Source organism: Argiope bruennichi, chromosome 5, assembly GCF_947563725.1.
Source record: "Argiope bruennichi chromosome 5, qqArgBrue1.1, whole genome shotgun sequence".
NCBI lineage: Eukaryota > Metazoa > Arthropoda > Arachnida > Araneae > Araneidae > Argiope > Argiope bruennichi.
Window position 1 is genome coordinate 61,110,496 of NC_079155.1, and position 17,560 is coordinate 61,128,055.

The 17,560-nt window shown below is 30.0% G+C and overlaps 1 protein-coding gene across 1 annotated transcript in view; it reads right to left on the reverse strand.

Moving 5' to 3' along the window:
• Positions 1-17,560, reverse strand: part of LOC129968277 (uncharacterized) — a 47,839-nt gene that overhangs the window by 17,724 nt on the left and 12,555 nt on the right. The window contains exons 6-9 of the mRNA XM_056082133.1: positions 12,228-12,483; positions 5,875-6,065; positions 4,004-4,181; positions 2,218-2,244 (exon numbers count right to left, since the gene is read on the reverse strand). Of these exons, the coding sequence (XP_055938108.1) occupies positions 2,218-2,244; positions 4,004-4,181; positions 5,875-6,065; positions 12,228-12,483 (652 nt within the window). The remainder of the gene's footprint in view (positions 1-2,217; positions 2,245-4,003; positions 4,182-5,874; positions 6,066-12,227; positions 12,484-17,560) is intronic.

The window sequence follows — 17,560 nt, forward strand, 5'->3', positions numbered from 1 at the left end:
TAGTTTATAATAAAATTTTAGGTTTAGTTTTCAATTATAACAAATTTTCTATTTAGACAGCCTAACAAAATTTTATTTTGGCTGGCTGGGCGTCGACCGTATTTTAACATCAAGATATTTCATGTGAAATTAACTGATATTTCAATATACGACGATGTTTTTTAATTATTTTAGTTATAAATTACTAATAATCTCAACCAAAATGCTGACTAAAACCTTTTCTAAATAAAAGAAGCTTTTATTTTATCTTGCTAAATTTTCATTTTATATAATATATTCGTGATTTTACTTTTGATAAAATGATTAAAAAAATAATAGTGTTAAAATCTTTTCAATAAAGTAATAATAACAATAGCTATTCGCTCCAGCAATCTCTGCATTTCATGATTCATGAATTCACTTCACTTCTCTAATAATAGAATATTTTAAAAAGTTTATCGTATTTTCTGTTTGTGTGGAAAAGGAGTTTTTTCATTCTTGGCAAAAACAACAAAAATATATTAATGCCTTTCAAATGCTAAATTATGAAACTTTTATAAATCCTAAAACCAAGATCTAAAGTATAATGTCAGAAAAAATCTATTCAATATGTAGCATAAATTTTCCATTTTACATGAAAAGTGTAAGTGACTGATTTAATATAAATATGGAGTTAGATTTTAAATTCATTTGTAAATTAGGCGATTCTAACTAAAGAATAACGTTTCTAATGAATAAAGAATAATTTTACATTTTCAGAAACCAAAAAAGGATTGAAAATGAGTACTTGCGAACAGAAACAGATACTAAAACAAAAGCATATTTGAGGGAGAATGATGCAATACATTAAAATTTTAGAAAATGCCTTCCATTCTTTAACCTTTAGGAAACAACACGAACAAATAAAAGGGAATTAATCCGTATACAGTATTGAGAAAATGATAAAGTCCAGCTAAAGTCTTCATTTTTTTTACAGCCCTATATTTGAATTTTTTGCAGATTTAAATGTGATGCAAAAATGGTAGTTTTAATTATTCCGATCAAAATAATTACAGCAAAAAACTTTTCTAAATTTCAAAATTCCTTTTTTATATAAGAAAAACACTGGAAAAAATGATGAAGTTCAAATTCAATTTTAAAGCTTTCATTTTTTTATTTGTTATTTTCTGTGATTTTATTCTTTAAACTGTCAACTTGTTTTAACAGATTTCGCACACGTGTCATAGAGAAATTGTAATATTTGTAAGAAAGAAAAGATGCAAATAATTAACGTAATAGAACAAGATAAGAATCTTAATTTTACAGAATGTCGTTTAAATTCTCGTGAAATAATCAAACGATGAAACAGATATAAAACTGTGTGAATAACTTCCCTAAAATATAGCGATGATTATGCAAAGTTATATTAACCATCCGTCTTCATTGTTTCCTCGGTAAATAAAGATCTTGTTAATCTCTTAAAAAGCTTTCATCATCACAAATTGTGCCTAATTTGTACTTACCATGCATGCAATATTCTATCAAAATTTCCACTCGTAAAATGTAGTAAAACGAAGTATCAACCACCTATAACTAAGACACGTGAAATGAAACGCCTAGAGTTTCTAAAGAAAAATGTTGCTTTTGTGGATAACAGGGACAAGCAAGCATTTATTCAAGCAAATACGAAAAAAAAAAATTAATCTCGATTTTCAGACAAGTTTAGATATTATTGGCATAACAATCGGCGTGAACCATCTCATTTCAGGAAGAGAGAATATGGTGGGAGAACTGTGAAGATTTGTGGTTGTCTTGCTGCTGATGGAACAACACTATTTAATTTGAAAGCAAAAACTTATACAAAAAGACTACTAAGATATCCTTGCGAAATTTCATTGCCTGAGGCACCTCTGATAACATCTGTCTGGAGAATATATATTCCAGCAGCACAATATATCCATCCACGTCAAGTTCTACAAAATCTTGGCCTCAGGCTAGTAATATTCAACTTCTTGAGTGAACATCAAAGAGCCTGAACAATGATGCCAATAAAAAATCTTTGCGTATGAAATTTTCGGAACTGGTAAAACTTGTAGCAACGACGATAAACTTAAAGTGATCATTTAAAACAATAGGAAAAATTTCTCAAAAGTACTTTGATTAAGCAATTTTCAATCATGATCTCAAGAATGATTAAATTAATTGATAAAAAAAAATAAGCTCTTAGATTATTAGCAGTTTTTTTAAATAAAAACTCACGTTTCCTTAATATTTTTTTCCACCTCGCTGCATGTATAAAAAGAACAAGTAAATTTCCGTAAAAATAATTTAAATCATCATATTATTTTTTTAATTAATGGTAAAACTACTATTCCTTTCTCTGTGTGTTTAATTCGCATGAATTTTAGTCGTGTAATTTTCTAAAAATATTGAAAATTTCAGCTTTACTGTATCATTTTCCCTCCATTTATCATCAATATAAACTTATGGGAAAAATAATCTATTAAATTATTATGTATATGAATTTTAATACAAATTTTAGTTATTCTACTAACATTTAAGTATATTGTGAAATTCGGATTATGAATTTGAAAAGAAAAATATTAAAAAGGGTTATATAAAAGACAATTATAAATATGAAAACTTCTGCTAATGGAATGGGTCGATGCCATGTGAAGAAAAATATATAGATATATTTCCTTTTTTCAACTGCTTGGCTGAAGTTAAATTTTCGATAGAATATCGAACGTAGATCGATCTTTATACTCGCTTTTCCGTTATTTTCTGTTTGAAGATAGATTTTAGATGAAATATTGGTACCTCAGAGTAGCGTTGTTCATTGTTTGATACTGCAGATTCCTATGTCAATCTTTCCCCAACTCCCCTCACATACGAAAATGGGCTTTAATACAGGAAATTAAGATATATCTGAATATCTTTCTTCTTAGATTTCTTTAGATGTTCCTTGCTATTTTTGAAGTTATCTTCCTCTTATACTCTAGCCTGGTTGTCGATTATTCCCTTGGTGTAAAGCTTTAACTTATTTTATTGCTTACTTAAGGGTTTAGAGTCCTGTATAAAATCTGAAGGAATAAAACTGTATTGTAATAATTGTGTATCTTTCTGCATCACTGAGTATTATATCTTGGTTTAATATGATACAAAATGACAGGTTTTCCATTTTTGTCTTGGACTAATCCTTGTAGAGACGAATTTATTCGGAGATTTTGCCTTTGGATGTCTCGTGATCTCACGAGTTTACAATATATGTATATTTAAGGTGGAAATTTGGAGCTCATTTTTATTGGACCAGAATATAAACATGGATATTACTTCGTGCGTTTAATTTTTTTTTATAATGAATGCATGAGAGAAAGAAAAAAAAGTCGTTTGAAAATACTGGATTCTACGTATTTTCTGTCCAGTTTTCTAGCAGATATCCATTTGCTACTAAATACCATAGAATTAAGGCACTACTAGAACGGACAACCCATCTTTGTTATCGAATATCTTGGCCTTCACTTAAGTACAAATTTTCTTTTGAGTAGCAAAATTTAGAAGATCTATGTGAGGTTATTAGATTGAAATCAATTGAAACTATAGAAATAGATATATAGAAAAAAGTGTACATCACTGAAAAACTAATTTTTAAATTTTAAGATGATGTAAAAAAGAAAATGTGTAAGGATATGCTTCGTAATTATGAAAGGGAAGCAAAAAAAAAAAAAAAATCTTTTAACCTTGATATGGAAAACATGGCAAGTTGACTTGAGACATACTTGAGAAACATGGCAATTCTTTAATCGTGCAAATAATCTCTCTAATATTTAATCTAATTAATCTAGGTTCTATGAGACATGTATGATAAAATTTGTTTGATTCTGTCAAGGAGTGTGGAATTGTATATGATTCGAATAAACAAGCAAATGGTCATTCATTTCTATTTATACAAAATAGATTTTAACAATTTATTCATACATCATTTTTTACTTTAAATAAAAGCAAATTTGGTTTTAAATATCGCATTGTTTAGCTACAAATAAACTAATGTCTCAGTTTCAAATACAAATCTTGCTTTGGCGGAAAAAGAGTTGTTCCTAACTTTTCTTCCAAAGAAATCTTTCGCCCAGGTGGAACAGACAGTTCGAATTTCTGTAAAATAGCTACCAGGTACAAAAATGTTTCGATTTCCGCCAGTATTTTACCAGGACATGCTCTTTTACCTACAAAATATCATAAAAAAAGTAAGTAAAAAAATGAAATTTGTAATTTTATTCAAACAAATCAAATCTCGAAAGGGAAAACATGCAACAAATATTAAAAATAAATTGAGTTTCCAAAACACTTTAATTATAAATTTAAATTAAGATATTTTTAAAGTTAATTCCCAAATATTTTAAATTATGATTCTGAATTTAGATATTCTTAATATAATTTGATATTGTACATTTTACTTAATACATAATAAATAATAATGTACTTAATAGATAATGATAATAGAATTAATATGGATTTCGAATAATGAGAAAAAATAATATATATATTAAGAATCAAAAGAAAAAATTTAAAGCATGGATTAATCTAAATATTTATACTATTTGTATTTATCACGGGCTAAATAAACAGGATCTCGCCACTAAAAAAAAAGTAAACTTTTATAGAAAAATAGATTTATTTTGAAAACACAATATAAAAACGAACAAAGTCAAACATAAAATTAATATATTCTTCTTGGTATATGGTATCTTTTTCTCATGACCATCTTTCCTATTTCGAGAGATATCTGTCAGCAGGGATTTATTTCGAATTTGTTTCAGGGTAAATCTTGTTATGACAGGAGATATTTTTCCTTTCAATAATGAAAATTATTACTGGTGCTGATAAGTCTTCCAAACGAAGAGATAATTCGACGCCAATTTCCGAGATTTTCATAACTGGAAGGCGTTTGTAAAAAATCAACCTTCCCGTTACTTAGGCAATCAAAAGTCTAATCTTCCCTTTACCATGAGTCCTTGACTCGTGGGCTAAAGCAGATATATTAGAATTAATAAGGTTTAGGTTTTCATTTTTGGAAAGGGATTTTCCTTTCTGATGAATTCCTTTAAAAAATACTACTGCCGAATTTAAACGATGGAAAGATTGTAATCTTATAAACGAAATAATGCACTATAATAATTATATAATATAAAGATTTTTATAAAAAAGAATAAAATGTTTTATATAGTAAATCTTCTAATAATGTGCTAATGAGATTTTTAAATAACATTTTAATAAAGAGATATAAAAAGAAAAGTACTTTCCTATTTTTCACATCAAACGGTAATAAGGCATGATGCCTGAATTAAATTATTCTTATTTTCCTTCATTGGAAATAAATTTATTCATTTCAGGATTTATTCGTTGAATGATGCAATAGAACAGAATTATTATGAAATCTACTAGATTTAGAGACACCATATGTAAAACATTTAGGGTGGGTATAAATTATTCTATATTAGATAACAAATCTATCTATTGCAATACTAATTCATACAATAGATACCCGTTAGTAGAGGGTAAATTGTTCATAAATCATCTGTATTATCAATAAGTGAAGATTCATCATTATGATGAACGAAGTATTTTCAAATGGTCTCAGTTGAATAGTATGATAAATGTTACACACCATTACTGCAAATTAAATACTTCTAAAATCAAAAATGAGATACATAAATCTGCAGATCCTGAATGCCTTTGTCCATTTAGTAAGGAAAATTTAAAAAAAATATTTTATTGTGAATTGAGTAAAATATAACCTAGTATCAAAACTTAATACTTATTAAATCCACTTAGAATTTGGAGCAGTCAAGAAGTGCAATTGAAATAAGTAATCAAAGAGATTAATTTTATATATATAAATTTAAAAAAAATACTTACCGACAGAAAAAGCAATGGTATATTCCGGTTTAATAACCTTTTTGCCATCGCCACTTAAGAATCGTTCAGGCTTGTATTCATTTACATCTTTCCCCCATAGTTTCTCGTTAAAATTTACAGCCCACAGAATACTCAAGATGTGCGTGTGTTTCGGTATGAAGTAGCCATTGAGTTCTGTGTCCTGAAGAGTGCTAAATCCAAACAATAAAAATTTGTAAAACAACCAGTTTTATATTCTTATATTAGATTAAACTGTGTGTATATATTACACACACACATATAATCTTCACTCTAAATTCTAACTAGCACGAGTAGGGATTGCAATACCGGACCAAAATTCCAATACCGGTATTCGGTATTTTTTAAATCTTAATACCAGGATACCGGTTTTAATACCGGTATTAGAAATTTTGGAAAAAAAAGAAAAGACAGATGTTTCTTTGTTTTATTTGCCAGTTTTGTTAGAGAGTGTAAATATCACAAAAATAATTTGTAATTTATAAATTATAACAGTATAAAATCACAAAAAAGTAAAGAAACATCTTATTTATTTAAATCACAAAAAAAGTGTAAATATCTCTATTCAGTCTGTGGTACTATTACAAATTTTTGAAATGCGATCTTAAAAAGCATAATGCATCAATTGTACTGTCATTAAGCCTGTAAAGTAATTTTGTGTAAAAATTACCAGCTATCGAAAACGCTCTTTCGGCATCTACGCTAGTTGGTGGTACTGTTAGCAATGCGCAATATACTTTTTCTAAGTATTTACCTCTAAATCCCTCATCTTCAAATAAATCGATTTCTCGTCCGATGGTTTTGGATATAGCTGATTTCTGTATTGTATTTTAGTTCGTTGAAATTTTTTTATTTATCGCTAATTCTAATTTTTGTTCAAGAGACAATTCCTTTTCACTATCGACATTAGTGTCATCATAGTCTTCGATAATTGTACCAAATTCTTCTGAATGTGGATAGGTTTGCGGGTAAACGGTAAGAAAATTTACTATAAGCTTTATCAGATTTGAATTGGTTAGTCTCTTTTTCTTCTTTTTCATTTTTAAAACCATTACAATTATGTAAATACCGTAAGACATTTTTTATTTCGGTATGCCTTTCTTCTGTGCGATTTTTCAATGTATTACATAATTCTTCAGATAGTGATGTGTGCTGTTCTTTCAGTGACTGCAACGTGAAATTTATTGTTGCATTAGCTGTTAAAAAATTAGAATCTCTCAGACATAATGCCTCAATAGTCATTTTTATTGTAAGTAGAGCTGATATAGTTCTGGATATTAAGTCGAATTCACTATCTGAAAAATTAATTTACAGGTTTAAATCGATTATTGCTTTTAGGACTGGATTTCTCAGTTTCAAAAATCGTTCCATCATTAGGAGTAAACTGTTCCAACGTCTTTTAGAATCTAATATTAACATATATTCTGTTTTATTTTCAGTTAGTATATATTTTAGTAAAATATCCTTTTTATAGGGGAACGTTTAAATATCTTAACAATTTTTCGAACTTTATAAATTGTAGGAAGCAATTCTTGATAGGTTAATATTTCATCCTCATTAGCAATATCTTCTTCAACAATTACATTCTCATTATCTTCATTGTCAATATTACTCTCACTCTTACTCTTTTCAAAGTTGGAATCCGAAATTTCTATATCCACACTATTTGGATTCTTCTGTTCTTTATTTTTTTTGGTATAACATCTATTACTCTTAATTGAATTCCATGAGCATAGCACAATTGCTGATTTGCACCAATCAACTTTCCAACTTTTTTCATAACTGTTGCTCAATTAGTCGTTAATAGGGATTGCAATATCGGTATACCGGGATACCGAATACCGGTATTTTGAGCCATTTGTACAATTTCGTAATACCGGTATTCACAAGTTTAAATACCGGTTTTTCGGTATTTACTAGAAATTTTTAAAATTGTCTCCACTATATGTTCAGGTATCGCGAACATAGCAAAATAGTATACGTTTTTGTTTTTATGTCTCCCTAACGGACGAAATTAATTAGCCAATTAATGGCTTAAATCTAAATTAGCGAAACATGGATTATCCCTGAAAGAAAATATTGTATCCATAACGACTGATGGGGCAACAATTATGAAAAAAGTTGGAAAGTTGATTGGTGCAAATCAGCAATTGTGCTATACACATGGAATTCAGTTAGGAGTAATAGATGTATTATACCAAAAAAAATAAAGAACAGAAGAATCCAAATACTGTGGATATAGAAATTTCGGATTCCAACTTTGAAAAGAGTAAGAGTGAGAGTGATATTGACAATGAAGATAATGACAATGTAATTCTGGAAGAAGATATTGCTAATGAGGATGAAATATTAACCTATCAAGAATTGCTTCCTATAATTTATAAAGTTCGAAAAATTGTTAAAATATTTAAACGTTCCCCTGTAAAAATGATATATTACTAAAATATATACTAACTGAAAATAAAACAGAATATATGTTAATATTAGATTCTAAAACACATTGGAACAGTTTACTCCTAATGATGGAACGATTTTTGAAACTGAGAAATCCAGTCCTAAAAGCAATAATCGACTTAAACCTGTAAATTAATTTTTCAGATAGTGAATTCGACTTAATATCCAGAACTGTATCAGCTCTATTTCCAATAAAACTGACTATTGAGACATAATGTCGAAGAGATTCTAATTTATTAACAGCTAATGCAACAATAAATTTCATGTTGCAGTCACTGAAAGAACAGTACACATCACTATCTGAAGAATTATATGTTACATTGAAAAATCACACAGAAGATAGGCATACCGAAATAGAAAATGTCTTATGGTATTTACATAATTATAATGATTTTAAAAATGAAAAAGAAGAAAAGAAAATAACCAATTCAAATCTGATTAAGTTAAGAGTAAATTTTCTTAAAATTCTTTACCCACAAACCTATCCACATTCAGAAGAATTCGGTTCAATTATCGAAGATTATGTTGTCACTACTGTCGATAGTGAAATGGAATTGTCTCTTGAACAAAAATTAGAATTAACGATAAATAAAAAAAAAATTCAACGAACTAAAATACGATACAGAAATCAGCTATATCCAAAACCATCCGACGAGAAATCGATTTGTTTGAAGATGAGGAATTTAGAGGTAAATACTTGGAAAAAGTATATCGCGCATTGCTAACAGTACCACCAACCAGCGTAGATGTCGAAAGAGCGTTTTCGACAGCTGGTAATTTTTACACAAAATTACTTTTTAGGCTTAATGACAGTACAATTGATGATTATGTTTTTTAAGATCACATTTCAAAAATTTGTAATAGTATCACAGACTGAATAGTGATATTTACACTTTCTTTGTGATTTAAATAAATAAAATATTTCTTTACTTTTTTGTGATTATATACTGTTATAATTTATAAGTTACAAATTATTTTTTGTGATATTTACACTCTCTAACAAAACTGGCAAATAAAACAAAGGAACACCTGTGTTTTCTTTCTTTTTCTAAAATTTCTAATACCGGTATTGAAATTTTGGTCCGGTATTGCAATCCCTAGTCGTTAAGGATAGAATATTTTCTTTCAGGGATAATCCATGTTTCGCTAATTTAGATTTAAGCAATTAATTAAGCCATTAATTAGCTAATTAATTCCGCCCGTTAGGGAGACATAAAAACAAAAACGTATACTATTTTGCTATGTTGGCGATCCCTGAACATATAGTGGAGAAATTTTAAAAATTTCTAGTAAATACCGAAAAACCGGTATTTAAACTTGTGAATACCGGTATTACAAAATTGTACAAATGGCTGAAAATACCGGTATTCGGTATCCCGGTATACCGGTATTGCAATCCCTAAGCACGAGGCTCTGGAGTTTACACGCTTCTCAACGATTCTTTTTAGTAATTTTTAATTGTTCAAAGATAAATTGCAATGTCACATGTTAGTGAAACTCATCAACTAAATATTTGTACAACTAAATATCAATAAAATTCCCTTCTTGAACATAATGCACCATCATAGGCCCTTTTTCCAGTTTCTGCCTTGTAATAATGAGAGTTCAGTTTTTGTTCCTGTTTACAGTTTTTAATTTTATAAAAAATGATTTAACATCATTAAACACTTTTAAAAACTTCTAGAAGATGAACTTTTCGCTTAATAATCCAGATAATAAATAAAAGCATGAGTTAAAAATCTCCTTTCACTCATTATATATATATATATATATATACACACACACACACACACAAGGGGTATTCAAATGAAAAGGTACTAAACGACATTATGGGTGTAAATAAAGACTTTATTCAAAGTATAGGCCTGAGCACAACGATCCCATTGATTAGCGAGAATTCCTGTGGCCGTAACGAGACCTAGTCCTTCACAGCGTCCTTGAGTTCGCCGTCCGAGTTGAAGCACTTCCCTTTCAGATGTTTCTTCAAGGGACCAAACACATGAAAATGGCAGGGCGGCATGTCCGTGCTGTAGGGCGGATGGTCAAGCTGCTCCCACTTGAGCTTGACCAATTCCGGGTATGTGACCCTGGAGACGTGTGAACGAACGTTATCATGGAGCAGAACCACACACTCCGTGAGTAGCCCCAGTCTTTTGTGCTTGATGGACCTGTATAGTCTCCGCAATGTCTCATAGTACATCGGAGTTAATAGTTCTTCTGTGTTCGAGGAATTCAACAAGTAGCGCAGTTTGATGGTGCTCTTTATAAGAACCTCCACTCTTTCTTGCGCATGCGGGCTACCGCCCATGCTCCGATCTCGCTGAAGACTTCAATCGCATCCCTAGATGTCTCGCTACGTTCTCCCATAAAGGCATAGGCAAATATTCAACGGTTACATTGTTATGACGTATCTTACCTTTTCATTTGAACACCCCTTATATATATATCAAATTGTCAATATAAATCAATCCCCTTGTATATATCAAATTTAAAAGCCTGAAATTTCTTATATTTTCAAGCTTTTATTTTCCTTCAAATTTTAATATTTTTGCAGATATGGGTTCTAAACTACTTTTTCGTTTTCAGTAATTTACGACCCCCTGGATCATCAAATCGGCATGTTACTTACATGAAAAATAACCTTTAAGAATGTGCTTTCATTTAAAAAAAATTCATATTTCAAATATCATTTGTTATTTTTTTTAATTAATTTTTTACAGTTTCCAACAATTTTTGGACTATTTATATTTTTGCGATTTTCATCTACTAAACATCGTTTGGGACCCTATGTTGTATAGTGACTCTTAATCCCCTTGATGCCTACTATCACCTCTCTGAATCTTTCTGTCGAATTCGGCAATTCTGCCACACCCTGTATATATATATATATTCTTTCGCAATTAATTATCAAATTATAAGTTGTACTCTTGCACAACACATTTAGATTGTCCCGTAATTAAATATTAAATTTCAAGCAGTTGGATATAGTTTTCAATAATAAATTTGCAATCCTCAGAAATGGATATCCCATAACTCCCATAATATATGATCGAAATAAATTTTCTTTCAGACTCAAGCAATCCAGAACAACTATTCAATTGCAGGAAAGTGGTGTTTACTGAGACTTTTCATTTCTATAAAAAAGCAATAAAACAACGTAAATTCTAGAATATCATGTTAAGGCAAATAGCTGCCTCAAAGTAAACTTAACAGTAATTTCTTCATGAATAAATAACAGGTTCTACCATCGATTCGTATTAGTTGTGTATACGGGTTGAACAAACTCTCATAATGCCACCATAAGTGTGAATGCCATGCGTTCTTTTGCTTTTCCTCTCCTGGATTTTCACCATTTACAAATAGCGTTTTTGCATAATGGCCCCATTATCCTTCCAAAATACAGGTTTTTTTCCCCCACGGAAATAAACAGTCCAAAAAGTCTAAAGCCATGACCTGTTGCTTCCTTACATAGCGATCATATGTTATGATTGCTAACCACATGTTCCTAAGCTATAGTTTCTTGGTATTGTATTCCTTACCCTTTGCAATCCTCCTTACCCTCCCTATCCTTACCTATTACATTATTTTTGTGCCATCTCTATACATGAAGATATGTATTACCCTGGTGGGTACCCCAGATATGGGAATTAGAAGCTTCTGACATGGTTGTTGGTTTTCGTCGCCTTGGTTGGTAAAGAAATGTTGTGGGCTGGGTTCCCTATCGATGGTGGGTTGTGTCTCTTATAGGGGGAGTTACACTGTAACAAGTGATGGCGCGTAGGACTTAACCATAGTTCTCGCGAATGTTATAGCAACGAAATCATCATTCAAAATGGAAGTCGCTTATGATAACTAAAAAATTGAATAAAATTCATACTAACTAATGCATGACGTTGAGTGGAACGATGCTTTTCCACCTCATAATTTCTGTCAAGGCGGCTTCGGTGAATGGCATGCGTAGGTGATCCTCCCATGTTGGAAAGCGCTCGCGTCCAATCACTTCATCGATTTCGGCATGGATTCTCTTCTGAATTTCTGGGCGAGCGACACACGTGAACAGCATCCAGTCCAAAGTGACTCGCACAGTTTCGCTGCCGGCGCCAAATAGTAACCTAGAGATATCGACCAGAACTTCCTCTGAAAATTCAGTGTCCATTTTTACTTTCAAGATTACGAAATTCACAAAATTATAAGATCACGTTTGTATTCAGATCTGAATATTTTGGATTTCTCTGAGGCCGGAAGAAAAATATTTGGAATCATGGTAATTTTTCAGACGATCAGAGTGTCTATAAATAAGATATCTCAAAAACATAGTAAGCTAGATGATTAAAATTTGATTCCAGATTTTGCACGAAAATTGAATTTATAAAAATAAGTCCACATGTGTCCTTGACATGTAGATTCTTAAAAGACTTATCGAGCAACAAATATATAATGAGGCGACTAAAAGGACATAATAAAGTTACTTCTTCAAAAAAAAAAAAAGATCTTGTAGCACTAAATTTGTATGTAGATATCTATCAAAGCTTGAACGAAATCTAATTTTTGGATGGATACCTCTCCATCATTCTGTTTGAATGGAAAATGGTTAATTCGAAAATGATGCAGAAATCCTTATGGAATAAATTTAGCGGTTTAATTTATCATTGAAATTTTAAATCTGTATACAAATTTATGTCAAATCCTTTACCTTCGATCAGTCCATTCCTTTAGTAGGACGTAAGGACGTTTCTTCCTCTTTCCAGCTTTGATCACCAAGGAAACCGACTCATGCGCAATTTTTCAAGAACTTTAATTCATTTTTTTGTATGCTTAGCCATAGAAATTCTGTACTGTCTAATTAGATATGTAACCTTGAATATCTTTGTATTCGTTTGTGTTTTACTAGTGCGTTAATAAATATCCAACTATATTTAATGATATATATGATTGGAGAATTTGAAACTAGATTTCAGATGTTCGATAGAGGAATAAAACCATTGAACCACATAATTAGGGATTGCAATACCGGTATACCGGGATACCGAATACCGGTATTTTGAGCCATTTGTACAATTTCGTAATACCGGTATTCACAAGTTTAAATACCGGTTTTTCGGTATTTACTAGAAATTTTTAAAATTGTCTCCACTATATGTTCAGGTATCGCGAACATAGCAAAATAGTATACGTTTTTGTTTTTATGTCTCCCTAACGGACGAAATTAATTAGCCAATTAATGGCTTAAATCTAAATTAGCGAAACATGGATTATCCCTGAAAGAAAATATTGTATCCATAACGACTGATGGGGCAACAATTATGAAAAAAGTTGGAAAGTTGATTGGTGCAAATCAGCAATTGTGCTATACACATGGAATTCAGTTAGGAGTAATAGATGTATTATACCAAAAAAAATAAAGAACAGAAGAATCCAAATACTGTGGATATAGAAATTTCGGATTCCAACTTTGAAAAGAGTAAGAGTGAGAGTGATATTGACAATGAAGATAATGACAATGTAATTCTGGAAGAAGATATTGCTAATGAGGATGAAATATTAACCTATCAAGAATTGCTTCCTATAATTTATAAAGTTCGAAAAATTGTTAAAATATTTAAACGTTCCCCTGTAAAAATGATATATTACTAAAATATATACTAACTGAAAATAAAACAGAATATATGTTAATATTAGATTCTAAAACACATTGGAACAGTTTACTCCTAATGATGGAACGATTTTTGAAACTGAGAAATCCAATCCAAAAAACAATAATCGACTTAAACCTGTAAATTAATTTTTCAGATAGTGAATTCGACTTAATATCCAGAACTGTATCAGCTCTATTTCCAATAAAACTGACTATTGAGACATAATGTCGAAGAGATTCTAATTTATTAACAGCTAATGCAACAATAAATTTCATGTTGCAGTCACTGAAAGAACAGTACACATCACTATCTGAAGAATTATATGTTACATTGAAAAATCACACAGAAGATAGGCATACCGAAATAGAAAATGTCTTATAGTATTTACATAATTATAATGATTTTAAAAATGAAAAAGAAGAAAAGAAAATAACCAATTCAAATCTGATTAAGTTAAGAGTAAATTTTCTTAAAATTCTTTACCCACAAACCTATCCACATTCAGAAGAATTCGGTTCAATTATCGAAGATTATGTTGTCACTACTGTCGATAGTGAAATGGAATTGTCTCTTGAACAAAAATTAGAATTAACGATAAATAAAAAAAAATTCAACGAACCAAAATACAATACAGAAATCAGCTATATCCAAAACCATCCGACGAGAAATCGATTTGTTTGAAGATGAGGGATTTAGAGGTAAATACTTGGAAAAAGTATATCGCGCATTGCTAACAGTACCACCAACCAGCGTAGATGTCGAAAGAGCGTTTTCGACAGCTGGTAATTTTTACACAAAATTACTTTTTAGGCTTAATGACAGTACAATTGATGATTATGTTTTTTAAGATCACATTTCAAAAATTTGTAATAGTATCACAGACTGAATAGTGATATTTACACTTTCTTTGTGATTTAAATAAATAAAATATTTCTTTACTTTTTTGTGATTATATACTGTTATAATTTATAAGTTACAAATTATTTTTTGTGATATTTACACTCTCTAACAAAACTGGCAAATAAAACAAAGGAACACCTGTGTTTTCTTTCTTTTTCTAAAATTTCTAATACCGGTATTAAAACCGGTATCCCGGTATTAAGATTTAAAAAATACCGAATACCGGTATTGAAATTTTGGTCCGGTATTGCAATCCCTACACATAATGGATTTTAAATGGCACGATTGCACGCAGAATGAGTTGTTGAAAGCTTTGGCGCCATAAAAACCAAACAGATAATAATAAATCGCAGCAAGTTATAAGGGGAAATTTTGGTTAATGATTTTGACATAACATTTATAGATCTATGTCAAATTTTGATCTAAACTGCCAATGGATGAACTATTTATTTGTTTGTCCTTGTGTATGTTACCATTGTAATTAAAAAGCAGGAAAAATTTGGAAAGTGATTTGTGTAGCAGAATTTTAAATCTGAATTAAATTTTGGACTTAATCAGTGAAAGGTAAAAAGACCAAAAGCCATACTCGATTTTCTTTTGAATATTACGAAACTGAATGCAAAAAAGTGTTATATTGTGTAAGCGCATGAGAAAAATAGAGGAAAAACATTCCTGAGGCAAGTAATTATCACTACCTATAAGAAATAAATACCATGAGAGTGAATTATATCTTAGATAAAAAAAATTATATCGATAATATTACGAATCTCACTGTTGTTTGTCCAAAATAAAATCCACCCGAGTCGAAAAACTCTACTTTTGGGTTTATATCTGTGTATCTGTCTGCCCATGTAAGAGAAATTATAAATCAAAAAGCTAGAATAATTTGGATAAAATTTGACTATTATATTTAGAATTTAAAATATTTTTTATAAAGTATGGAAATCAGAAGAAAAATAAATCGTGAAATGAATTCATTGTAAATTTAAAATTTTATAATTTTTAGATTGAAACATTTTTTCGATAATAATTCCTAGGTAATTGCTAGAAAATTTTAAAATCCTGAAAGCCGGCGTAGAAGTAGCGCGTCTTCCCCGTGATCTGGGCTTCCTGGGTTCGAGTCCCTGTTTGGGCATGGTTGTTCTATTTGTGAGATATGTGAATGTACCCCCCCCCTGTAAAATGGGGTTGTGCAAGCGAATGAGTGATGCGTGAGTAACAAAGTCCCTCTTGGCCCTAGTTGGCGCTACTAAACAAACAAGAGACGCTCCCCCACCCGCTTAAATCGATGTCTTCGTAACAGCGGCCTTGTCCATGGCAAGTGCCATAAGAAATAACAACAAAATCATGAAATCAAGACGGAACAGTGAAAAATGATATTTTGAATACTTTAGAGAATTTTTATTCATGGCATTCGAGCATGGTTGGTTAAATAATATCCGTTTTAACATTCTTTGCAAATGTCATTAATATATTGAAGTATGTGAAAAAGTCGCGGGGAAAATATTCTAATTTTAATCAATAAAATGAAACAGAATTTCTCTTCAGCACTCAATATGCTGTCCTTGTTCAAAATTGTTTTTTATTGTGATGATAAAGATAATTTCATACTGAATCTGTATGAAATTATCTTTATACACAGATAATTTCATGTATACACAGTATTTAATCAAAACTTTTCTTTAAATTATAGTTTTATAATAAATACTTTGACATGGGAAAATCATAGAGGCAGTTTTATTAAATTATATTGCTGAAGTGGCTATTCGAAACCGGTCTATAAGTTTCCACTCGAATATGTTGCCAGATACAGGATAGAAGAAGAATGATAATTAAGATACCGATTTTTTTTACATTTAAATAAAGCTATAGTCAATTGAGTAAAAAAAAATTTAATGAAAAAAATGTTGGATACTAAAGAAAATCTATAAAATGAAATGCTAAACATTATAAAAATTTAATTGGGTCAAGAGTAAAGTTATAAAAAATATGAATTTAGAAAAATATTTTTCATTTTATTATTATTATTATTTGAGAGAAGCTTTTCGGAATTCCACTAGGTTATTTACATAGAATGAACTTCCTGACAAAACTTTAAGATCAATGCCTGCATTATTTTTTGAAAAATTCGAATTAGTCAAAAAAATAAGCTCCGCGAAGAGTGTTCTAGGAATACTTCAGTCAAAGTTCACGGATCGAAAAAAAAATCTACTCTAAAAGTATTGCTCTAAATTTCAGATGGTATCATGAAGTCGATTTAAAAAAAAATATGAAAATTAAATTTGAAATTAAAATTTTGTGTTAATTCTAAACACTGAATTCATTATCCGATGGCTTGCACTCGCGAACTCACGTTTTAATGTTTTTGTGCATCAGCTGTCTTTTTCATCAAAGAGAACTGATAATTGATTAATTTTTTTTCAATTTTTTTTTTATTTTTATGTAGCGTCTAATTAAGCAAAAACTTCAAAATTTTTATTATTTTTTTTAAATGAAAAATGCGTTCCCAAATTTGCTTTTTTTTTTTTTAAATTTACTCCTGACGTAAGTTATCATAACGCTTGACAGCTCATTTCATAGATCTTTTTATTACCAAAAACTTTTTTTTAAATTTTTCCGTCCATGTTAATGACTTTTCAATTTAGAGCAACATATCCGATTGCAAACCTAAAGGCTTG